This window comes from Akebia trifoliata, chromosome 6 (assembly GCF_017979445.1).
Source record: "Akebia trifoliata isolate Shusen 1 chromosome 6, ASM1797944v1, whole genome shotgun sequence".
NCBI lineage: Eukaryota > Viridiplantae > Streptophyta > Magnoliopsida > Ranunculales > Lardizabalaceae > Akebia > Akebia trifoliata.
The window spans coordinates 18,168,003-18,195,053 of NC_141380.1; the positions used below are offsets into that span (position 1 = coordinate 18,168,003).

General features: G+C 36.0%; 1 protein-coding gene and 1 non-coding gene across 2 annotated transcripts; one reads left to right on the forward strand and one right to left on the reverse strand.

Moving 5' to 3' along the window:
- Positions 1-3,668: 3,668 nt before the first annotated feature.
- Positions 3,669-3,775, reverse strand: LOC147400347 (small nucleolar RNA R71). The gene has a single exon (XR_015179560.1). It is a non-coding gene; the product is annotated as a small nucleolar RNA R71 (small nucleolar RNA).
- A 965-nt stretch (positions 3,776-4,740) lies between these two features.
- On the forward strand, positions 4,741-8,650 carry LOC147400348 (uncharacterized). The gene is made up of 7 exons (XM_086444568.1): positions 4,741-5,175; positions 5,634-5,951; positions 6,338-6,763; positions 6,989-7,145; positions 7,607-7,977; positions 8,062-8,208; positions 8,633-8,650. The coding sequence occupies exons 1-7, from the start codon at positions 4,741-4,743 to the stop codon at positions 8,648-8,650; spliced, it is 1,872 nt and encodes a 623-aa protein (XP_086300694.1).
- Positions 8,651-27,051: the final 18,401 nt, after the last annotated feature.

Sequence of the window (27,051 nt, forward strand, 5' to 3'; positions counted from 1 at the left end):
CAGATGAAAATCAGGAAAAGACTGCATTCATCACATCTTGGGTTACTTTCCACTACAAAGTCATGCCATTCGGGTTAATGAACGTAGGGGCAACTTATTAACGTGCGATGACCGCATTATTTCATGACATGATCCATAAAGAAATGGAGGTTTACGTAGACGACATGATCACAAAGTCCGGTATAGAAGAAGACCATTTGGTAAACCTAAAGAAGTTGTTTGATCAGTTAAGAAAATATAGTTTATGGCTTAACCCAACAAAGTGTGTATTTGGGACAACATCAAGCAAGTTACTGGGGTTCATCGTTAGCAGAAAAGGTATCGAGATAGATCCAGCAAAAACCAAACCTTGAGATGAATGTGCCTGTTTCAAAGAGAGATGTTAGAGTTTTCCTTGAAAAAACACAATATATCAACCAATTCATTGCTCAACTTACGCTTATTTGTGAACTAGTCTTCAAGTTACTCCGTAATGACTCGCCAAAGAAGTGGAACAAGGACTGTCAGGAAAATTTTGACAAGATCAAGTAATATCTGCTCAGCCAGTCAGTCTTGGTTCCTCCTATACCAGGATGACCTTTGCTTATATACATCTCAATGCAAGAAACGTTAATGGGATGTGTGTTAAGAAAACATGATGATTCAGGACGAAAAGAACAGGTCATCTATTATCTCAGCAAGAAATTTACCAAGTACGAAGTGAAGTATTCGACACTTAAAAAACTTGATGTGCATTAGTTTGGGCATCTCAACGACTATGCTATTATCTGTCAGTTACTCAACTATGCTTATTGCCAGAATGGACCCCCTGAAGTACTTTTTTGAGAAACTAGTGCTAATAGGCCACACTGCAAAATAACAGTTATTGTTATCTAAGTTTGACATCACCTATGTCACTCAGAAAACCATTAAGAGACAAGCCATCATCGATCACTTAGTCGAGCACCCGTCGTCCGATTACGAGCCATTGAAGATGAACTTTCCCGACAAAGCCATATTAGTCATTGAGATTGAGGACGATGATGAAGAACCAAACCGGATGGGTCCCATATACCAATCGCCATCAGATTAAAGTTCCAATGTTATAACAATTAGGCATGCATAGTAGGGTTGAAAGCAGCATTAGATCTCGAGGTAGATGAAATCAACATATTCGAAGATTCTAGCTTAGTAGTCTATTAGAAGACTGGAGAATGGAAGACCCGAGAGAAGAAATTGATCCCTTACCATGAGTATCTCGAAGAGTTAAGCTTAAGATTCAATAGGATTTCATTCACAGATACACTAGCTACATTCACTTCCATAATCAATATTTCAGGAGACTTAGTCATCAATCCCATTAAGATTGGAATTCAAGATGAGCTGGCCTATTGTTTACTCGTCAAAATAGAAAAACCTAAAGAAAAGCCTTAGTACTCAAACATTAAGGCTTACCTTGAAGATTGAATCTTCCCATCGGATGCAACGCCAAATGATTGAAGGACCATTCAAAAATTGGTAGGTCAATTTTTCCTAAGTAACGAAATTATGTACAAGAAGTCACATCACAAAGTCCTACTCCAATGCATAGCAGAAATGAAATCAAAAGGATTAATCGAGACTGTGCACAGGAGAGTTTACGGACCCCACAGAATGGTCACATGCTAGCTAAGAAGATTATGAGGATGGGGTACTATTGGACAACGAAGGAGAGTGACTACTATCAACACATTCGAAAATGCCATCTATGCCAGATTTATGCCAACAAGATCAATACTATGCCTTCAGAATCACATAACATAACCACTGATAAGTCGGTTTATAACGACTTATTTTATGAAATTTTACTTGACATTTTGTTAATTTGAGAGTGATTTTATTTAGTAATCGTTCTTTTTATTGTTTTAGGTAATAAATTGCCAAGAATACAAAAAGAAAGCAATTCGGGGTGAAATCAGAAGAAAAGACGATGTTTCGGAAAATGAAGTACAAGAGGCAGAGGCCGCCAGGTGGATACATGTCCGCCGCGGCGCTCGTATTTAAATCAATAAAGGCCCCAAGATAGAAGCTAGCCGCCGCAGCGGTGGGTACATGCCTACCGTGGCACATGGGGCGATCCCGTTTTCTGCACTTCGTCTCGTGTTGTTATCATATCGTTTAGATTCGATTTAAAGGGGATTTAACCCCAATTGTATTCAAAACGTATGGAGGCTATAAGTAGTTGATTTTTTAGGATTTATTGATATATTGGAGATGCTAGAGAAGAAGGAGGAGAAGAGATCAAGTGATTGCTACGGAAATCTCGAATTTTATTGGTTTACTCTTCCTTTCTTCTATGTTTAATTTCAAGATGTTTGTTTCATATTTCGTTATGAACTAAATTTCATTTCTAGGGTTGAGATGTAACTCAGATACAATTTCGTAGTTATTCTACTCAAATTCAATTCTTTGTTTTGTAATTACTTATTTGTATGTCTATTTTGAGTTTAATGTTGTCAATTCTAAAGGCCAAAGTTTTGATTGATTTATTGATCTAGGTTTATAATGAGAATTAGAATCTAGGTTAGATCAATAAAATAGATCACATTAGAATGAATGAACGGTAGAGGTACTTTAGCATGTTCTAAGAGGTTAGTAATTCAGTTTACGATAATTCCATAGATTTTATGACTCTTTGGTATTTAAATTCACATAGAGATGTGCTGAGTTAATATTTAAAGGAGTAATCTAGCGTATTTCGAGAGAGAACACTAGCTGGTATAGGGAATTAAACTTTCAAATAAGGCAAAGTAGGAATTACTTTGAATAATCAATTACGTAGGAGTATCTGTAGTGAAGTCGAAAGCCCAAGGTTTTTAATCCATAAGAATTCATTCTTTCTTGTTTCATTGTTATTTCAATTTGCAATTATACAATTCTCGATTCATTAAATAGTAATTTAAGTGATTATTTTTGGTACTTAGTAACTTAATCCTCGTGGGAACGATATCTTATATTATTACTTGAAACGATTAGTGCACTTGCTAGCATAAATTGTAAGCATCAAGTTTTTGACGCCGCTGCCGGGGATTAAAGATTACTAATATTAATACCAATTGCTTTTATTGCTAATTTGATTTTTATTTATTTTTACTTTATTCGTTTTTCTCTTTTCAGGTTTTTCTTAGTGTATGAGACGGACACTGAGCTTGGATTTAGTGCCAATCGACCTTGATATCAATCAGACACTTAGAAGGCTAAATAGGGAGCGCAAGCAAAGAGCTGAACAAGGAGTTTTAGCAATGGTGGAAGAAGAGAATAATGGTGCTGGTGGAAATGCAGTCCCGAATAGAGCACTAAAGGATTATTTTATTCCTATTGTGGGTGTCTCTAGCATTCGAAGACCACCTATTCAAGCAAACAATTTTGAGATCAAACCTGCCATCATTCAAATGATACAATCTTCGGTTCAGTTTGGGGGGTTAGCTAATGATGATCCAAGTCTACATATTGCAAATTTTTTGAAAATTTGTGATATATTCAAGCACAATGGGATGACTGATGATGCCATAAGACTGCGTTTGTTTCCGTTCTCATTGAACAACAAGGCTAAGGCATGGTTGACCTCGCTACCTTCAAGAACCATTACTACATGGGATGGGCTGGTTAATGCCTTTCTGACTAAGTACTTTCCACCGGGGAAATCTGCGAAGATGAGGAACGATATAACCAATTTTCTGCAGCAAGATCAAGAATCTCTCTATGAAGCTTGGGAGAGGTTTAAAGATCTCTTAAGGAAGTACCTGCACTATGGACTACCGTTATGGATGCAAGTGCAAACGTTTTATAACGGTTTGCTCTCCAACACTCAAACCATGGTGGATGCAGCAAGTGGAGGAGCATTCTTTAACAAAAACACCGGAGGAAGGATATGAACTTATTGAAGTCATGGCTAGTAATAACTTCCTGAAATCTGATAGGAATGCACAGAAAAGGACAGTCGGAGTTCATGACATTGATGTTTTTACTAATTTTACTGCTCAAGTTGCAATTTTAAATAATAATTTTAAGAAAATGAATGTTACTACAGTTTCTAATGTAGTTTGTGATAATTGTGCAGGAAATCATCTTACTTTGGAGTGTCAAGGCCCATATGAAGCAAATTCTTTCGAACAAGTGAATTATGTGGCCAACAATCAAAGACAATACAATCCTAACTCCAATTACTACAATCAAGGGTAAAGGAATCATCCGAACTTCTCATGGAGCAACAATGCGAATATGCAAAAACCGCCTCCTTCTTTTCAATCTCAAGAGAAGAAACCAACCATGGAAGAGTTCTTCACCCAATTCATGCAAAAGACCAATGCATTCATTGATGATACCCAAGCCAATTTCAGAAATCACAGTGCAAGTATTCGCAACCTTGAACATCAAGTTGGGGAGATTTCCAAGCTATTGACAGAAAGAGCTCATGGAGCACTCCCAAGTAATACTGAGAAGAATCGCAAGGAGAATGTGAAAGCTATAACTCTTAGAAGTGGGAAGGAGTTAGACTAATAAAAGAGGGGTAGCAAGCAAGCAAATGAGGATGAAACTGCTCTTCCTAAAGATCAAGATGCTACTGCTCCTATTCAATAACCTATTCCACAACCATCTTCTAATCCCATTCCTTTTCCTCAAAGATTGTGAAAGTAAAATTTAGATAAGCAATTTTTTAAATTTATTGATATTTTTAAAAGCTTACATATTAATCTTCCTTTTGTAGATATGCTGGAGTAAATGCCGAAATATGTTAAGTTCTTGAAGGAAGTTCTATCAAACAAGAGAAAATTGGTAGATAATGAGAAGGTTATGCTCACGGAAGAATGTAGTGCTATTCTTCAAATAAAGCTTCCCCAAAAGCTAAAAGATCCAGAGAGTTTCACTATTCCTTTCACTATTGGTGATTTTAATTTTGATAGAGTTTTATGTGATCTTGGTGCGAATATTAATTTGATGCTTCTCTCTATTTTCAGGAAACTCGATTTAGGGGAAGTGAAGCCTATAACGGTATCCTTACAGCTTGCAGATAGATTTATCAAGCATCCTAGAGGCATTATTGAGGATGTTTTGGTAAAAGTGGATAAATTCATATTTCCTGTTGATTTTATTGTTTTGGATATGGAAGAAGACAAGGATGTTCCCTCATATTGGGAAGACCTTTTCTCGCTACAGGTAGAACTCTCATAGATGTTCATCAAGGTAAGTTGATTTTAAGGGTTCAAGATGAACAAGTAACTTTTAATGTTTTTGAGGCTATGAAATTTCCTTCCAATGTTAATGCATGTTTTGCAATAAGTGTTTTGGATAGGGTAGTAGCTGAAAATTTTAATAAATCTTTTCCTCCCTTACCTTTGGAAAATTGCATATTAAATGGTAGAACTTTAGGAACTCTAAGTGATGATGAAGATATAATTGAATGTGTGAATAATCTTGATGCTTTGCGACTTTGTGAGTTTCCAAAAAGGCTTAAATTTAAAGAGTTATGAACTGTGCATGTTAATGAACCATCATCTAAAAAGGAACCTCCTAAACTTGAACTTAAACAATTGTCATCACATCTTAGGTATACTTTCTTAGAAGAGTCTTGTTATTATCCTGTTCTTATTAATTCTTCTTTGAATGATTTGGAGGAGAAAATGTTATTGAGGATTTTAAGGGAGCATAGGAAAGCTATTGGATGGACTATTGATGATATCAAAGGAATTAGCCCATCTATTTGTATGCACAAGATTTTGATGGAAGAGAACTACAAGCCATTGGTGCAACCTCAAAGAAGATTAAATTCTTCCATGCAAGAAGTGGTGAAAAAGGAGGCTGTGAAACTTATGGATGCAGGTATAATTTATCCAATCTCAGATAGTTCATGGGTAAGTCTGATCCAAGTGGTTCCTAAGAAAGGTGGTACCGTAGTGAAGAATGACAACAATGAGCTTATACCCACAAGAATGGTGAGCGGATGGAGAGTTTGTATAGATTACCGAAAACTTAATGATGTCACAAGAAAGGATCACTTTCCTTTGTCCTTCATTGACCAAATGGTGGAGAGACTTTCCGGGCATGACTATTATTGTTTCTTAGATGGATATTCGGGCTATAATCAAATTTCAATAGCACCGGAGGATCAAGAGAAGACCGCTTTTACATGTCCATATGGAACCTTTGCTTATAGAAGAATGCCATTCGGATTGTGCAACGCCCCTACTACTTTTCAACGTTGCATGATGTTAATTTTTTTCGATATGGTTGAAAATACATTGAAGTGTTCATGGATGATTTTTCTGTTTTTGGTTCTTCTTTTGATAATTGTCTTTCTAATCTCTCTTTGATTTTGCAGCGATGTGTTAACACAAACTTGGTCCTGAATTGGAAAAAATGCCATTTTATGGTAAAAGAAGGAATTGTGTTGGGACATCGAATTTCTGTTAAAGGAATTGAGGTGGACCGAACAAAAATTGATGTAATTGAGAAGCTTCCACCTCCTACTAATGTCAAGGGAGTTAGAAGTTTTCTTGGACATGCAGGATTTTATAGGAAATTTATTAAAGATTTTTCTAAAATTGCTAAACCTCTTTGTGAATTGTTGGTAAAAGATGCAGTTTTTTATTTTTCCAAAGAATGTTTACATGCTTTTGAAACTCTTAAAGTGAAATTGATATCTTCTCCTGTTATTGTTGCACCCGATTGGGAATTGCCTTTTACTTTGATGTGTGATGCTAGTGAATATGCTATAGGTGTTGTTTTAGGGCAGCAAAAAGATAAGGTATTTCGTGTGATTTACTATGCTAGCAAAGTTTTAAATGAGGTTCAATTGAATTATGCAACTACCAAAAAAGAGCTTTTAGTAGTTGTTTATGCTTTTGACGAATTTTGGTCTTATTTAATAGGTTCTAAAGTGATTGTCTAAACCGATCATTCGGCTTTGAGGTATTTATTTGCTAAAAAAGATGCAAAGCCAAGGTTGCTAAGATGGATTTTATTTTTGCAGGAATTTGACTTGGAAATCAAGGACAAGAAAGGAACTGAAAATGTAGTTGCAGATCATCTTTCTAGGATGGACCATGTGCAGCCAAATGAAGAAGTGATGGGGATATTAATGAGAAATTTCCGGATGAGCAGCTGTTTGCAGTTGGAGAAGCCCCATGGTATGCTGATTTTGTCAATTATTTGGCTAGGGGGATTGTGCCTACCGAACTCACCCATCAAAGGAGGAAGAAGTTCTTTTCAGATATTAAGTATTTCATATGGGATAACCCATTCCTTTACAAGATGTGTGGTGATCGTATAACTAGAAGATGTGTGTCGGAAAAGGAGATGGAGAGTATTCTTCAACATTGTCATTCTCACGAAGTTGGAGGACACTTTGGAGCAACCAAGACAACATCAAAAATTTTACAATCAGGATTTTATTGGCCTACTCTTTTTAAAGATTCATATAATTTTGTTGCCAATTATGATAAATGTCAAAGGGTTGGGAATATATCTAGGAAAAATGAGATGCCTCTAACAAATATTTTGAAAATTGAATTGTTTGATGTTTGGGGTATTGATTTTAAGGGTCCTTCTCCATCTTCTTTCTCTAATCGTTTTATTTTGATTGTAGTAGATTATGTGTCCAAGTGTGTTGAAGCTATAGTATTGCCAACCAATGATGCTCGGGTGGTGGTGAGATTTTTGAAGAAGTATATTTTTGCAAGTTTTGGAACACCAAGAGCTATCATAAGTGATGGAGGATCACACTTCAGTAACAAACAATTTGATTCACTTCTGAGCAAATATAGAATGACACATAGGGTGGCTGCACCTTATCATCCGCAGACAAGTGGTCAAGTTGAGGTATCCAACCGTGAGCTAAAGAGGATTCTAGAAAAGACAGTCAATTTTTCAAGGAAGGATTGGTCAAGCAAATTGGATGATGCTCTATGGGCCTACCGGACAGCGTTCAAGACACCTATTGGAATGTCTCCATATCAACTGGTTTGTGGTAAATCTTGTCATCTCCCAGTTGAGTTGAAATATAGATCATATTGGGTTGTTAAGTTCTTGAATTTCAATTTACAGGCTGCAGGGGAGAAGAGACTGTTACAGCTAAATGAGATGGAAGAGTTTCGGAACGATGCTTATGAGAATACTAGGATCTATAAGGAAAAGACAAAGAGATGGCATGATAGGCACATTCACAAACATGAATTTAAAGAAGGACACCAAGTGCTCCTCTTCAATTCAAGACTTAAACTTTTTTAGGGAAAATAAAGATCACGGTGGTCCGGTTCTTTCATTGTCAATAAGGTCTTACCATCGGGGGCAATAGAAATCAAGCATCTGTCGAAAAGGATTTTTACAGTAAACGGGTAGCGATTGAAGCATTACTTCGGAGGGAACTTTAATACCAAGCGGGTGTCCATTTTGCTCTCAATTCCGAAGTGAAGATTCGAGAAAGTCTAGCTAAAGACTTAAATTTTAGCGTTCTCGGGAGGCAACCCGATTTATTTTCAAAATTAAAATTTCAAGGATTTAGGATTTCATTAGTTTATTTTATTTTAGTTTTAGTTGTTATTTTATTTTATTAAGTAGTTTAGGATTTGTTTTATGTTATTTGTTTTAATTTTAATTATGTTTCTTTATTTTTCAGGTGAATAAAGGATTTTAGTGCTGCCTAGTCAATTCTGTCGCAGCGATGGGTACTTGTGCGCTGCGGCGGTTTCTCAAACTCAGAAAAGAGGCAAAGCCCCAAATTGAAGAAATTAGGGCAAGAGCCACGGCGGAAATGACTTACCTGCCACGGTGCGAGTCGTGAAATTGAAATTTTAAGGGGTTAAACCCGTCATTTGGTTCAAACCTCTCACATTCTGTCCGCCTCTTTCTCTCATTTTCTCCTAAAACCTCTCATTTTCCTTCACCTCTTCATCTTCCTCAACCTCCTACCTCCCCTAACTCTATTTAAATCCACAAAATTTCTTTCATTTGTTCATATCACTCTCACTATTTTTATTTTTTTCCAGAAAAATGAAAGATTGCTACTAAGTTTGGGGGAAGGAAGGTAATTGCATTGAAGTTCGGATTTGAGATTTGAAGAAGAGATTGAGGTTTGCAAAAGTGGATACTGCTTGAAAAGAAAGGAGAAAATGTTGTTGTACCCGAGATAAATAGAGAAGGGATTTTTTCTGTCCCTTAATTTCCTTACTTTAGTTTGTTTGCTTTTGTTCATTGAGGGCAATGAAGATAATTAAGTTTGGGGGGGGGGGGAGGATAATTTGATTCTTTTATTCTTTGAGTTCTTTGAGTTGTTAGCTGCATTAAAGTCATACTATCATTCTTCTATTTTTCATTATTTTACTCTTTTCTATTCTTTTATTTGTTTTTTGCATTAAAATTTTTGTAATAAATTTTCAACTTTTGAGCATGTCTTTTGTTTTCAAGTCAATTCATAAAGTCAATGATGATAACTTGATTACTGTGATATGTGGCTGTTGAGTTGGAATTTGATATTACTTAGAGTTTGAGGATAGCTTAGACGTTTGGGAATTCATGAAATTTCTAAACTAAAAATTAGAAATTTCCTAAATTGGGAGATTATAAAAATATGAGAAGCTACCAAATTGGAAACTTAGAAAAATAATCTTCTTGAAATAGAAATTTTCAAATATGAGAGTCCTAAATTAGAAATTTGTTAAAGGATTTTCTAAATTAGAGAATTATCATTATTGGGTTGCCCAAATTCGAAATTTACAAACATTAATTTTTCAAAAATAGAAAATCATGATTTTAGAAAAATCACAAAATCAATGAAAAACCCATAAATCCCCAAAATTAGCAAATTGTGAATTTCGAAGAATCTATTTTTACCACGTGAATTCTTCGTATTTCGCATAATCCTATGTCCACAAGATCAATGAGTCAACTCAAATCCTTTTGTATAAACAAAATCCGGTTTTAAACCCCCAATGTACACCCCAAATCAGTGAATTAACTCAAATCCATTTGTATAAACAAAGTCCAGCTTTAAACCCCCAATGCACACCCCAAATCAGTGAGTTAACTCGACTCATTTTATTAAAAAAAATTGATTTTGAAATTCCAATGTACATAGAAATCAGTGAGTTGACTCACGTGACAACTTTATTAAAAATCAATTTTGAAATTCCAATACACATACAAATCAGTGGGTTGACTCACGTGACAACTTTATTAAACAAAATGATTTTTGAAATTCCCACACACACACAAATCAGTGAGTTGACTCACGTGGCAACTTTATTAAAAATCTCAATGCCACATTCGATGCCTCCCCCTAAACAATGAGTTGACTCAGCTGTCCCTTCGATTAAAAATCTAATTTTGAATTTTGTATGTGCATAAGAGGCAAATCGATTTACATGTCAATTCAATTAACAAAAGATTTCAAAACTTCTATGCACACAAAATAAAACAACGACTTGACTCATGCCACAATTTTATTAAAATTCGATTTCAAATATCTTATGTGTACCAAAAAAAACAGCGAGTCAATTATATCTAGATTAGCGAATCAATCCAATAGTGACAAACCAATGAGTCCACTTGATAATATCAAAACCAATGAGCTGGTTCACTTACTTGATATGTAAGAATTAATTCAATCAATCCATGAACATCAAAATCGGAAAATTAATCCACCAATCTCCTTTCTGAATTGATTTGAGTTTTAATTTGAAATTCCATTCATTCAAACAATAAATATGTGATTCACCATATATCAAATTATGTTAGAAAGGAGATTGGTAAATCATCGAATCGAGATCACAATCCAATGGACACAATCATCTGCACATATCGCAAACCCATTAAATAACATAAAAATTAGCTAATGAACCTCACCTTGTCTACAGTGAATTAGGCACCATTATTGAGATAAAACAAAGTACGAAAGTGGTCTCCTAACTGTAGTGGTTGTCGTGATTTCCTTCAGAATATATAAACAATCCGAGATAAGTAGTGGGGATGTCGTAATGAAGCAAAAAGATCAGTGGCTGTTGTGCATTAATGGAGAGGATGATGAGGCTGATGTATGTGATGAGTGAGGGCAATTCTATAGGATGAAATATTTAGTGAATGGTGCTGAAAAACGTGGTGAAGGATGACTTTTTTACAGGTTGAAATATTGAGTGAATGTTGCTGAAAAACGTGGTGAAGGATGGCTGTTTTATGGCCGAAAAACTAAGTGAAAGGGGGACTGAAAACGTGATGAATAGGGGTTGAAAAACGTGATGGAAAAGGTGATATTTTGGGACTGTAAAAACTTGATAAATGGGCTGTTAATGGAAGCTATATTGCAAGGACATGGAGAGGTGTTTGGGGGCTACAAGGGGCTGTGGTGTTACAAATTTTTTTGGGTAGAAAAAGGGGCAGCAATGGACTAAAGTGTTGCATATTTTTTGGGAAGAAGAAGAGGCAGGAATGGACTATGGTGGTTGGAGAAGATGAAGTCAGTGGGGTACCATTACCACAAGCACAATAAATATTTAACTTTTAATTTTGATTGAAGATTTTGAGTCAGGCTCAAGAAAACAAAACATTTCCTTTTGAGCCTCGTCATAGAATTCACCTTTTTCCCCTTTGGTTCACTTGGAGTAGTAGAAATTTTTAGATCAATCATAAACAATACTTGTAGCTTTTGAGTCTTTGCCTGGTTTAAGCTAAGTGTTGAACTTGATTAATCAGACTTTAGATGTTTCGGCTCGGACCTCTTTTTAACTTTTCGACTCTATGGAGACATTCTTCTATTTTTCTTTGTTGCTCTAACTTTTGCCTAGATTGCCTATTCAGGTTTTCAAACTAGCGAGCATGCTCTACTTTTTGCCTAGATCACCTTTTAAGGTTTTTCGATCTAGTGAACTTTCTTTAATTTTTGTTTTGCTCTGATTGTTACTAAAGTTATCCTTTCAGATTTTTGAGTTTGCCTTAATTTTTGCATAAGTCGCCCTTTTCGGGTTTTCAACTTAGCAGGCTCTTTTTTCTTTACTCTAATTGTTGCCAAGACCGTCCTTTGGATTTTCAACCTTGCGAGCTTAACTTAATTTTTACCTAAGTCACCCTTTCGGGTTTTCAACTTAGCAGGCTCAAAAACCCGAATGCCCCTTGTGTGGCATTTCTTTTATTTTACTTTGAATTTTCTTCCCCATTTTGAAGATATTTCTTTTTTTCTTTTGAATTTTTTCTGGATTTTTTTTGTGGGGAAATATATTTTTTTAGTTTGATGTGGTCGGGCTTGAAGTAACGTCTCAGGTTGCCTACGTATACCAGAATTTTGGGATCAGACCAAAACGTAGTTCAAATTTTCCCTCCCTTGGGTTGGTGATCAGGCTAAGAAAGAAAAATATATATATATATATATATATATATATATATTTTTTTTTTTTTTTGAAAAGGCTGCAAAGCACTTGAGAAACGATATATTGATCTGGGTAATAGGAGAATTGATTCGACCAAAGATGATCTCCTTTTGGTTAAGGTTGGTTGGTTCTAGTAATTCAATTCCATCATAGTCTTAAAGTCTGACAGCTTATCCTGGTAATATTTCCTTGATAATGAATGGTCATCTCCAATTTGGTTTGACCTTCCCTCTAGGGTCAAAGATAGGTGCCCGATTCACTTTAAGTACTAAATCCCCGACTTGTAAGTGACGGGCCTTGATCTTTTTGTCAAATGCACGGGCGACTCTTCTCTGATAAGCATGCACGTAGTACAAAGCTCTTAGTCATTTTTCTTCGATCAAATTTAATTCTTTATACCATTGATGAACTTAATCTGCTTCTGATAACTGACTTTCGAACAAGACCCTAGGAGATGGGATTTTCATTTCAACTGGTAAGACTACTTCCATATCATATACTAGAGAGTAGGGAATAGCTCCAGTGGAAGACTATATTGAAGTATGATACACCCCACAGTGTCAATGGTAGCTTTTCTGACCAATCCCGGTGTAATTGACGCATTTTCTTGATAATTGTTTGGAGACTCTTATTTGACTGCGTTAGTTGCTCTATTGGTCTGAAGACGGTAGGGAGATGATTTGTGATGTCAGATCTTGAATAAAACACAAAGTAATGACATAAGCTTTGAAGTACGACCCATTATTAAAGATCAGCTCAAAAGGTACCCCCCATATCGACTGATAACATGTGCTTAAATGAACTTTTCAACTCGAGATGTAGTGGGGATAAAGCTAATATATTTTCTAACATCTTCTTTGATTCCATTGATATAGACGAGTATATATTCTGTGTTGAACAACACCGAAGCTTGTACCTAAAATACCCTCATATGATCACACGAACAAGTCTTTTGAAATTTCTAAGTAAGTTCACTATCCCCTCGTGTTCCTCTAGGAATAAGATAGTTTTTATCTGAATTTCTTGGAAATTATTTTTTGTTCTAAGGTTCAATGACCTTTGCTTTCTGACTGAAAGTTGTTGAACCCAACCCTTATCTTCTTGTTCAGGAGAAAAATATATCCTTGAAGCCAGATTATTAGTTAATTCGTAAGGTATTCAAATATTTTCTTTAACCAATTAAATTCAGAAGGGGCGACAGACACTTCTATGACTCGACAAACTAACTCAACTCAACAGAAAAAGAGTAGACTCGATCTAAAGAAAATATGATATTGATGAATTGATAAAAAAACTTGATTCAAAACTCATGAAAGACAATTACCCAGACACAACGGACTTGAATATTGGTTGATGACTCTGGATATTGCTTACAACCAGCAAAATTGAGGCAATGTGATCTTCAGGGAACAACTGTAATTTTGAGAGATTCCAAGGTCATTTTTGATTGTTGACTTGGTACTAACGTTTCTTTTAGTTGACCGAACTTCCAACCCTAACTAGGTGGTGGACAATTGAGCTTAGGTGCAATGATAATCCTGAAACCTTATCAAAGGTGGAGTAGGCTTTTAGTAATTAGAAATAGAGGTCCCGCTTGATAGCATTGGTTAGCCCCCTAGATTCAAAAACTCTAACTGACGAAATATTCCGATCACGAAACATTACATGGAGATGATTTATCGATTGATCATAAATCTTAGAAAATTTTGAATCACGATTAAGGGCTGTACGATTTTCTAAAAGTAAGATCCAGATTGTACTAATCATTACATCCCTTAATATGATTTTTTTACTGATCCTGATCTTGTTAAATATGAAATATTCAGTTCATTGAATTAAATTGGCCGATACAAGGTAATTGGGACCATGTACCCATTTGAATTTAGGTCGGTTTGACCCAATGGATCTAAATATTCTACTTGAATCACTTCATCAACTATTTTTTTAAGCTAATTAATCCAATCGGTCCATGTGTTGATTTATAAGATCCATTTTCCAATTGGGTAAACTAGTTTAATTTGATATTGATCGGTATGTCTCATCAATTAAATTTACTGGGTTGGACCAGCATTGCGGGTTGGATTGAAGTAGTGTGGATCAGTCCACCCACTTACCTTTGGATTGGATTAAATAGAGCAACCCGGGAACACCCATAGTCAGTTCGGGTCATGACCTATAGAAGGCTCTTAGACTCTAGGTTTACTACGTGCAATGCAGTTTATCTTGCCACCCTTGCCGAAGTACACCTATATACCTCTCGAACGTACTCAATCAGATGGTACATGGTGAATTGGTTTGATATATTGTACAGGTGATAATCTAAAACTCAACCCACTTCTCTGAAGTCCAAAGCAACCAGTTTAATCCCCAGATCAGAGGTGGTGCGCGATGCTTGAGAAAAGGCACTCTTAAATCACCTATTTTATATACTAGACGTAGTCTATCCTCCTAATATCGTAGTACATCGGAGCAAGATCTCACTTAGGCACTGATTTTGACCAAGAAATGCAACTGATGTACTTAGATCATCTTTGATATACCTATGGATACGAGTCAAGAGTTGTAGCTTTCATAAATGGTTTGGCATCTCACAAGGGGACCCACCACGTACTAGTACTACGTTGGCAAACGGGAAATGTGACCGTGTGACTCACAATAGGTCAAAGGCTCAGGTCGCTTCAGCCTTGGTGCATCGATATACCTTTCAAAGTCACCTGATCAGACGGTATTGATGCCCCAGTTTGATATACCCTGAGGTAAGTAACTGGAGTTCTGATTTTCATGAATGACGTCGCACCTCCAAAGAGACCGGGCCACGTACTAGTATCACGTTGGATATATTGGGACATGCAAATATGCAAAACAGTAAACGTGAAAGTGGGGTGTACAAAACAGGGTAGGGTGTGCTCGGGGCCTTGTTCAAACAAATGGGCCCATGAACAAAATCAAACCAATCAAAATATGGACATCACATAAAATCCATAGCATCGAGATCCACATCAATACACGCACATCAAATTGTATAACAACCAAGATCATGGCATATCTAATAGCAATCAATCTGGGAAGTGAAACAAAAAAGTAATGATGATCAATCAATTAGAATAACATGAAAATAATATAAATCATTGAGATAGGCACAAAATTTTTCCTTATTGTCCAATTGGAAATCACTTTAGGTGACTCAAAATAATTTGAGATTTCTGTGAACATTGAATTAAGGGTAGATCGATAATTGTACAGATGAGGAGTTATGACTTTTTTTTTTTTTTTTTTAAATGTTTTTTTTTTTAATTTAAAGAAATAAAGAAATACTGAATTTAGTTTTAACGAAATTGTTCCATTTTTTTAAGAGAAAAATTGAATATTATTTAAAATAAAAAATTTTGAAACAAATTTTTTTTTAAAAACGTTTGTTTTTTTTTAAATGTTTTTTTTACGATTTATTTTAAAACATTCTTTTTTCCTTTTTTTAACGATTTTTTTAATGTTTTTTTTTTGTTTAAAATTTTTTATATTTTAATTTTTTTTAAACATTTTTTTTTCTTTTTCTTTTAGAGGTTTTTTTTGTTTAAACATTTTTTTAAAATTTTTTTGAAACGTTTTTTTTTTTGTTTAAATGTTTTTTTAATTTTTTTTAAAACATCTTTTTTTTTAATTTTTTTTAAACGTTTAAAATTTTTTTTTTTTTAAACGTTTTTTTTTTTAACTTTCTTTTTATTTAAAACATTTTTTTTAAACGTTTTTTTTATTTAAAACGTTTTTTTTTTTTTTTTTTCTCTGATCATCACGAACAACATAAAAAAGGCAATTTTTTTTATTTCCTACCACATCACTAAAAAATAATTTATTTTCACAACTCGCCGCTTATACCTAGTAATGTGGTAAAAAAATTCATCAAACATTTTTTTTTTAAAGTTCATTACTCTCATCCCAACCACTATCATTCCGTCCTCAATTCATATGTCAATTTGAATATTTTATTATTTAGGATCATTCTAAATGACTCTCGATTGAACCAAAAAGAAAAATTATATGCCTTATCCAAAATATCCAAAATTGAATCAAAGGGTACCAATAAAGGATAATACAAACCCAAAAATAATCCAAACAATAAAAATGGGTCAAATCCTTTTGATATCCTGCATTATTTAGGGTCATTTCAAATGTCTCTAAATTGAATCATAGCAAATAATATTCCATAATAATACCCTAAAAATGATGTCGAGAGAATATAATACAATCCCAAAAATAAACGAATCAAATAAATTAAAAATAAACAAAATAAATTTAAAAAACTAGGTCTAAATGACAATGTTCTCATACTTGGGGATTTTCAAGTTTGATCGTCAATAATCCCCAGTGGAGTAGCCATTAAAAGTGCCCTCGATCTGCTTTTGATTTTTGAGGTTTGGGAGTCGCCAACTAGTTATTACGGTATAGAAACCGAACATTGACTCTAAGAGGCAAATAACACTAATCTATGAAAGAAAATACGGGTCCGGGGATCACATTACTGGGTTGGAAGGTGTTAGGCACCAACCCTGCCCAGTAAACGTCAGTCTCTACTATTCCCCGAAGAAGATTACGTTGATAAAGGACCTAAAACAAATAAATAAAATAATATAAAAAAATAAAAAAGTTTACCTTGATAAACGCAATAATGGTTCCCTCAGAATTGGTAGAGAGATTCCTTGCTTTGTTTCCGTCACTGGATCTGCTTCTGATCTTCTAAGATAAAGTATCTTCTTCCTAGATATGAGTGTTTTTTATTTTTTGATGGATTTTTTGGTGTTTTAGAAGGGTTTTTGGGTGTTTTTTGAGCTAAAGTTTGGGTATGGATGTTAGGTAAGGAGTTAGGACTTCAAAATTAGGGTTTTGGAAAGGTTGGAGAGGCTTCTTGACCTACTTTTTCTAAGATTTTCTCTTGGATACGAAAATGGGTTGTAGAGATCACTATTTATAGATTTTTTAAGAGCTTTTTAGATAGAGTTAATACTTAATTAGAATTATAAAGTTAGTGTTTAATTAGAATTACATTAGGTAGTTTTAGAGTTTAATTAAAATTCTATTAGGTTTAGGGTTTGACTTTGGTTTTATTAGATTGATTAGGGTTTTGACTTAAGTCTCACTTGATTGACTAGAATTTAGGGTTTTGACTTAAGTCTTACTTGATTGACTTGACTTTAAGATTTTGACTTAAGTCTTACTTGATTGACTTGATTATAAGATTTGACTTAAGTCTTACTTGATTGAATTTAATTTTAATTAGGGTTTTACTTTACATTAATTACTGTTTTAATTATTAATTTTAAAAATTTTAATTATTAAAATTATAAAATTACCGTTTTGCCCTCAGATAGGACTTTTTTACATTTTAAGTCATTTTACAATGTTCCAGGATGTTTTAGAATCGATTTTTCATAAGGAATTCAATGGGAATATTAGCTTGTGTCATTTATGAAATTTTTTGTCCGAAATGGTCGAGAACTTTATGAGGGGCATTTTCGTAATTTTATCAAATTTTGTGAAAATTGACGAATTGATTTATTTGGTTTTGATTTGTTGTTTATGTGTTTGAAAGGATTTTCTTAAGCATAATGTAGGCTCTAGGGATGTTTTGAGGTTAGGGGTATTTTGGTAATTTGGTCATTTTTTGTAATTTTTACCGTGAAGCTATTTTTTGTCTGTAAGATGATAATTTCTATGTTTTTGGAGTTATATTTTCCTAGCATAGTGTGATTTCTAGAATTTAGCTTGAGATACCTAATCCGAATTTCTGAAACACATTTAGTAACAAATAGAGCATTGGAATAAACATCTATCATTGGGAACCATTACGATCAGGTTGACGAGTTGATTAATTAGGCAAATGCGAAATGGGGTGTCTACAACACTGTCAAGAAATAATACGCCTGAGATCTGATCTTGAGGTGACGAAAGGCCATCTTTGTTATCCTAAAGTAATTACCAACCCTAGTCAACCCTTTTAAACCACCACGTTTATTTCTTAACCTAAGACTGGGACAAGTCAACAATACAAAAAAAAAAAAAATAGAAAAAGTAAAAGCATCAAACTACTCCTGGCCTACATGAGGATAAATTGTGAACAGCTAAAAATACAAAAAAAATCAAAAAAGTCAAAAAATTCGGACACTTGTTCTTAAGTACGACCCAAATCGCCAGCCTAAACAAGTTCATAAGACGTTGGGAAGAGACATAGATCATCTTTCCGAAACAAAAAAAGACGAACCCCATGTCTAGCCCACTTCAGATAAACTAAGACCATAACATCTTTTGTATCCTTCCATTGCCATTAGCCAAAGCCAACGTTTTGTCCCACCAAAAGTTCTTTCTGATTAGGAAATGTGCTAGGACGACACAATGATGATGGCAGCACCAATGATCTTGCGACTTGATCCGGACCTCAAGTCTTATTAGTCGTCGGAAGATTCGAGAGGGGAATCTAGATCAGATATTCGAAAAAAAAAATTACGTCTTGAAGCGTAGCTGGTCTTGCAGTTCAAAGACGAATAGCTCGCGCCTACAACAAAAAAATCAAACCTAGAGATTTCTTACCAGGATATCTCGTTTTAAAAAAGATTCTACCTATCGAAAAAGATGCCAGGGAAAAGTTTCCACCGAACTACGAGAGACCATTTATCGTAGAGAAGGTACTGATAAGAGGAGCTTTGATTTTTACAGAAATGGAAGGACAAGTCTTCCCTCAACCGATCAATGCTGGCACTGTCAAGACATAATACGCCTGAGATCTGATCCTGAGATGATGAAAGGCCATCTTTGTTATCCTAAACTAATTACCAACCCTAATCAATCCTTTTTGGCCATCACGTTCATTTCTTAACATATGACTAGGGCAAGTCAATAATACAAAAAATAGAAAAAAAATAGAAAAAGTAAAAGCATCAAACTACTCCTGGCCCGCATGAGGATAAACTATGAACGGCTAAAAATACAAAAAAATCAAAAAGTAAAAGAAAACTCGATAGCTAGTTCTTAAGTTCTACCAAAATCGCCAGCCTAAACAAGTTCAAGAGACATTGGCAACAGACATAGATCACCTTTTCGAAACAAAACAAGACGAACCCCATGTCTAGCCCACTTTAGATAAACCAAGACTATAACATCTGTTGTATCCTTCCACTATCATTAGCTTAAGCCAGCGTTTCGTCCTACAAAGAGTCCTTTCTAATCAGGAAATGTTCTAGGGCAACACAATGATGATGGCTGCACCAATGATCATACGACTTGATCTGGACCTTAAGTCTTATTAGTCGTCGGAAGATTCGAGAGGGGAATCTAGATCAGATATTCGAAAAAAATAGCGTCTTGAAGCGTAGCTAGTCTTGCAGTTCAACGACGAATAGCTCGTGCCTATAACAAAAAAATCAAACGTAGAGATTTCTTGCCAGGATACCTCGTTTTAAAGAAGATTCTACCAATCGAAAAAGATGCTAGGGGAAAGTTTTCACCGAACTACGAGGGACCATTTATCGTAGAGAAGGTTATGACAAGAGGAGCTCTGATTCTTACAGAAATAAACGGACAAGTCTTCCCTCAACCGATCAATGCTGATATTGTTATGAAATAATACGCCTGAGATCTGATCCTGAGGATAAACTGTAAACGGTTAAAAATACAAAAAAATCAAAAAAGTCAAAAAACTCGAACACTTGTTCTCAAGTTCAACCCAAATCGCCAACCTAAACAAGTTCAAGAGACGTTGGGAAGAGACATAGATCACCTTTTCGAAAAAAAAAAAAAAAAAACGAACCCCATGTCTAGCCCACTTCAGGTAAACCAATACCATAACATCTTTTGTATCCTTCCGCTACCATTAGCCTATGTTTCGTCCCACCAAAAGTCATTTCTGATCAGGAAATATTTTAGGGATACACAATGATGATGGCAGCACCAATGATCTTGCGACTTGATCCGAACCTCAAGTCTTATTAGTCGTCGGAAGATTCGAGAGGGGAACCTAGATCAGATATTCAAAAAAAATAGCGTCTTAAAGCGTAGAGTAGCTGGTCTTGTAGTTCAACTTGAGTTACCGTGCCACGAGAAGTGGTTGAAAAATTTGAGAAGAAAATCTAAATCAATCACTCAAGAAAGAAAGCCACTACAAGAGTAGAGTCACCGATTTCGCAACTCAACTTGAGTCACCTGGCCACGAAGACACAGAGGCTTCGAGCAAAAATTGTAATGTAAAAATCTAAAAAAATACAAGCATAATCTGAAAGGGCATAGTGAAAGGCCAAAAGGGCGCTATGAGTAAAAGAATCAGACTATGACAATATCAAAATCACATGCACGATGAAATTTCAAAGGGCATCGATGCGCAAAAATGGGAAACCAGGTCTGGTGAAAATCGTAACTTGCTCTAGGGGCAATAAAGGCAAACAAAAAAAAAAAGAACTCCTAGCCCGTGAGAGTATAAATTGTGAACGAAAAATCTTTCAAAAATCTCGAGGCCGGAACAGATAATAATTTTCCAATACCAGGGCATAGGGGATGACTCTAAAGGAATCGAAAGAGTAATTGACACTTGTATACCCTATGGTTGGCAAAAACACCAAGATCATCACAACCAAAGATTTTAGAAACTCTGAATTTATCATACTCATTTGATAAAGATATTTCATAAAAATTAAAAAAAAACTACTATTTTGGCTAATGACGACAAATCTATGACTTATTCAAACAAAATTTTGTATTTCAAAAACAATAGATATAGAAGCCAAGTAAGTACAAAATCAATTTTCTTTGCATTAAATCTTTCAACATTTCACATACATTCAGATAATGTCAAGAAAATAAAAAAAATGGGAATACAACATGCAATCCATCAAACATCATGGTAACAAATAAAAAAGGAGTCAAGGCATTCCTCCAAAGCACTGATCCGGGCAGCTTGGCTAGTTATTACTCTTTCAACATCCGAAGCGTCACGACTCACCAAATATGCTGTAAGGTCATCAAAATGAGGACTCTGGGCAAGCATGTCCTTCAACTCAGCAACTTTGATTCGGAGCCTAGCTACTTTACCACTATCACTAAATCTTGACCGTGCAAGTTCGGATGTCAGTCGAACTATCTCTTTTTGCATCTTCTTCTTAGATTTGAGCAAAATAACCGGAATTCGACGATAAAAAGTTTGGGATTCCACCACTTGATCTTAATAATCAAATAAGGATGAAGTATTAAGCCGTACTCAGGACACTATCAACATCGACTGCCTCCTAGAAACGAGTTCTCGAATCCAATGCATGTATGACGGGAATAAGTGTGCTACAAAGACAGATCAACTCAAAACCTCAACTCAGCCCCATTCCTTCACTAGTGAACTCAGAAGTGAAGTTGATAAAGAACCAATCAGCTTGCCAAAATTCTCAGGGATGAGAACACCCTGATCATAGCCAAATTGCCAAAGAACTCGAAGTTGTACGTAGTGGGAGACCAATCAAAACAAGGAAATGGGCCCCATAAAATGCAATCATGGGAGACCCTCAAGGTTAGAATGCACCAACCCACCTCACCACCTCATCATTGAGGTTGAAAATGAAGGCATACCATTCTTCTTTACCACTCGAGACAAATGGAGCAACTCGCCTCGACATCTTGAGCACAAGATCAGCATTAACGCAAAACGGGCGATTAACTGCTTTGGTCGAAATCACGTGATCCATGAACCAAAGCTACAAAAAGAAAAGCCTTCTAAAACTCTCGAAAGCTAGTAAAATTAAAATATAAATTTATGTTAAGTTTGGAATTTGCCTGTAGGAGTGGAGCGCATCCACAAAAAAATTGATCATGACTAAACGAACATGGCATAAGAGACTGAAACATCTCACTCAAAAGCATGGGAGCCACCAACGCCATGAATGAGAGGTCTATGATGTTTCTCGGACTTGTTGTAGCACATGAATGAGAGAGAGGTCCATGATGTCTCTGCCACCCAGAAATAAGAGTTGACTCACCACCATCAAAGTGAGGACGTTAAAATGAACCAATAGCTTCAAGGTATCTGTAAGACTCTCAATCAAGAAGGACCTAGACATTGTCTTCAAAACTAATCCGCTAAACTTACGGTTTATCCCCAACAAATCGGAAGCTTCACCTCGATAACCATTGCCCAAAGGCGGAATAACAACCATACCCGACATTTCAAGACCCAAAAACACTTCAAACTCTTTGATGGTGGGAGTCATCTCATGTTCCCCAAATAAAAAAAGATTGAGTTCGGGAACCCAACATCCCAACATAGCCTCAATCATGCTCCATTGCAATGGGACCTTTAGTAAGGAGAGTGTAACCCCAACTTGTTCAAACACCATTGAGCCCTCTCATTACTATCCATACCTTTTATCTGACCACCTAAGAAAGGATCAACAACACCGTACCTTTTTAAGTTGGGGATAATGGGAAGCACCTCTATGGATCTTGAGAGAAAGCCTTGGGGAAGATGGAAAGCAAAAATCCACACAAAATGTGAAAGAGGGAAGTAAAAAATCGTGAAAATGGGGCAATAAGGGCAAAACCAGTGTGGAAACAGACTTAAAAATGAAGGAAGTTGTGCTGGTCCGTGGTCCAAGCACACGACTAAAACAAAAGCTGACCTATCCATGTTCAGAACACGGATGAAACAAATATTAACTTATCCATGCTCAAAACATGGATCAAACGAATATTGCCTAATCCATGCTTTAAGCACAGACAAAATCTCAACTAATTTATCCGTGCTTCAAGCACGGATAGAAGATCAACAAAGCTATTCGTGCTTAAAGCACGGACCAAAATGTTTTAAATTCTTAGGGCCCTGAATTATCTGACTCCTTAAGGACCCAAGCCCGCGAAACAATCATTTCATGTCCCGAAACCTCAAAAATAATCAGGACTCTCTCTTACTTGATAAATGCAAACAAAACATTTAAGAGTTCTCGAAATGTGAAAATTATATCAGGCAAGTGATAAATTCATCTTTTGAAACCCATGTTGATCGTGTTGCTTAATTAAAAGCTTTTTCAAAACCGGGCACTTACATCACATTGTGCAGGGTTCTTGAGGCCTATAGGTGCCTACCTATTCATGCCACTCATCATCGAGCCCCTGGGCCCACAAATGACACACGTCACTCGGGAATACTTTTAAAGGGTCCTTTGAACCCAATCGTGCCCTTTACCCATTCGCAGGCTCACAAATACTCAACGGGCCTATGAAGGCCTTGATAATCAATATCACGCCCTAGATGTTGAGGAATAATAAAATATTGGGGAATAATAAACATGGAAATATATATACAAAAAAGTTTACAATGTTTTCATGATGTCTGAAACTAATACCAAATATTTACATGTTCATAGAAGGTACAACAAAAATCAGACAGGAAGGGGTCTAACATCATCCAAGGCATTCTGAGTCTCCGGGATCGCTCCAAAAGAAGATCCAGCCATTGCCCTGGAACCTGACACCCCGAAAAAAGGTAGATCATGTAACCGCAGTCGTCCATCGAAATCCATGAAGAAAAGCTCTGTGTCCAAGGTAGGATCCTGCTCTAAAGTCCCAACAAGATCAACACCTAGGACAGAGGGTCCAGTGGGAATGGAAGCCTAAAAAGAAAAACAAAGCAAGTGAAGAAACATGCAGATATATATAGGATACAAAAATAAGCAACTGAAATGCATATGCTTACCTTAGGAGGTGTCGGAGGACTGGCAGAGGTGCTCGCTCCGTATCGACGTCGATGATAGTCCTAAAAAGATCATGAGAGAATCAATCAAAACAGGATACAATTGAACTATGATCTATAAATAGAAAAGAAAGGAAACAGAAATAATGTACCATCTTAGCCTAAAGACGAGACTCCCGCAAGGCCATCTCCAATTCCAACTCTTGGATACGGGTAGCCTGCTCCTCTAGGCGAGCATCTTGCTCTTCGATACGAGCCGTTTGCTCTTCTACCTCAATCCTAGAGGCCTTTCACCTGTTCTCCATCTCCATGGCCCTTGCCGCCTGCGCCTTAATAACGTCATAGCCCTCTCAGAGGCGACGAAGATCATCTACTTGAAACCAAAAGAATAAACCCAATAAGAACGATATAAACAGGAAATCCTAAACAGAAGAGTTAGGACAGAGTTCATACCTTGACGACATGCTCCAGGATCAGGACCCCTCCAATATTGGTGATCCCAACCTAGGCAGTGACTACAAGCATAATGTATCCAATGGACGCCTCTCGGAACCAGGCCTAATAATTACTACCCCTTACCAGTTCAGCAGCATATACGCCCCTCGCCTGGGCAAGATACTCATCTATCGTCATAGCCTCCGAGATAGGCTCAGGTGGAGCGACAGGGATACGAAGGCTCCTGTCGTCCTGAAAGAGCATACGATCGCCAGATAGAATGTGTATCTCTACTCGCCAATGAAGTACGGGTAGTGCTATCGTCAAGTGTTATGCCTATAGGCGTACTGTACCTTTTGTCTCCCGCTAACGATACGGGGAAGGTCTCGAAGAGTAACGGAGAAGACCTACAAAAGAAAAATCAGACAATAGTGAAAGCGCCCTCGATCCGCGGGGTGCGCGGATCCGCTTTTGACCCTTGAGGTTTGGGAGTCGCCACCTAGTTATTACGGTCTAGGAACCGATCAATGACTCTAAACGGATAAAACTAATCTAAAACCAAAAAAAAAAAAAACTGAATTCGGGGATCAAGTTACGGGATTGGAAGGTGTTAGGCACCAATCCCGCCCGGCCAAAGTCGGTCTCTACTAACTTCCCGAGTAAATTACATTGCTAAAACCTAGATAAAAAATAAATAAAAATAAAAATTTACCTTTCCGATGCAAGGACTTGGTTCCCTCAGATCTGACAAAAAGAGCTCTTTGTACCGTGCTCCCTTGCTTCGTTCTGCTTCCGGATTTGACTTCGGATCTCCGAGGCAAGATATCTCCTTGTTTTTGAATCTGAACTCTTCAAGTTCGTTGCGGATTTGGGGGTGTTTTTAGAAGGCTTTTGGGTGTTTTCTAGACTAAAATTGAAGGAGGGATGTTAGTTAAGGAGTTGGGGCTCCAAAACTAGGGTTTATGGGGGGCTAGGGGAGCTTCTAGACCTACTTCTCTTAGGGTTTATGATTTTATACGAAAATAGGGTGTGAGCACCTCTATTTATAGATGTTTTTTAGGGTTGATTTGGATAGAGTTAGTGTTTAATTAGAGTTGTGTTTTAGTTTGACTTGTTTTAGGTAGAATTGTGTTTTAATTAGAATTGTTTTAGGTAGAATTGTGTTTTAATTCAAATTGTTTTAGGTAGAATTGTTTTTAAGTTAAAACTCTATTAGATAGAGTTATTATTTAATTAGATCTCTATTATGACTTTTGGTCTTATTTGATTGACTTTTAATGTTTTGACTTTAGTCTTAATTGATTGACTTTCAATATCTTGACTTTAGTCTTGCTTAATTGACTTTAATTTTGACTTCAGTTTCACTTGATTGACTTTAATACCTTGACTTCAGTCTTGCTTGATTTACTTTAAATTTTTGGAGAAGGCCCCTCCATTATTTCTTTAATTCTTTGAACCCCCAAATGGAGGGGTCCTTAAAGAAATATCCCACGAACCCTCAACAATTTTGCCTGAGAGTCCGATTGATCGATTTTTTAGGTTCAAATTTTTAAATTAATTTCATTAATGTTTTACTTTAATTATTTAATGTTTTATTTATTAATTTCGAATTTTTTTAATTATGAAAATTGTGAAATTACCGTTTTGCCCCCAGAGAGGACTTTTCACGTTTTAAGTCGGTTTTTAATGTTCTAAGATGTTTTAGAATCGATTTTTCGTAAGGAATTCAATGGAAATATTATTTTGTGTTATTTATGAAATTTTTTGTGTGAAATGGTCGTGAACTTTATGAGGGGCATTTTCGTAATTTTGTCGAATTCTGTGAAAATTGACGAAATGATTTATTTGGTTTCGATTTGTTGTTTTATGTGTTTGAATGAGTTTTCCTAAGCGTAACGTAGGCTCTAGGGTTGTTTTGAGATTAGGGGTATTTTGGTAATTTGATAGTTTTTAGTGATTTTTATCGTGAAGCTTTTTTTTGGTTTGCAAGATGATGATTTCTATGTTTCTGGGGTCGTATTTACCTAGCGTAGCGTGGTTTCTAAGGTTTTGTTAGTTTGAGATACCTCATCCGGATTTCTGAAACACATCTGGTATCAAAATAAAGCAATGGAATACACATCCATCATTGGGAATCATTGCGATCGGGTTGACGAGTTGATTAATCAGGCGAGTGCAAAAATGGGGTGTCTACAAATAGGTACAGATAACTCCAAGTCTAAAAGAATAGAGAGAAAGGGATAAAGTACTCATCTCTCGAAGATGACATCGATCAATATGGGTTTGAGTACTCTCCTAGGGCTGCTTTAATAGCCTTAACATCTCGGGTGACCCAAAAAACACCTAGGGGGTGGCGTCGAGTGGGCAGATAGAAAGAAAAATATACATGGACAAAAATCTGGAGATAAATAGAATGTCAGACATTGAATGGAAGACTAATAAAATAAACAAATAATGATCGAAACTGAGATACATTACCTCGATGAACTGCCAGAAGAATCGAGTGGAGATCCAAATTCCACGGGGTGTAGTGAT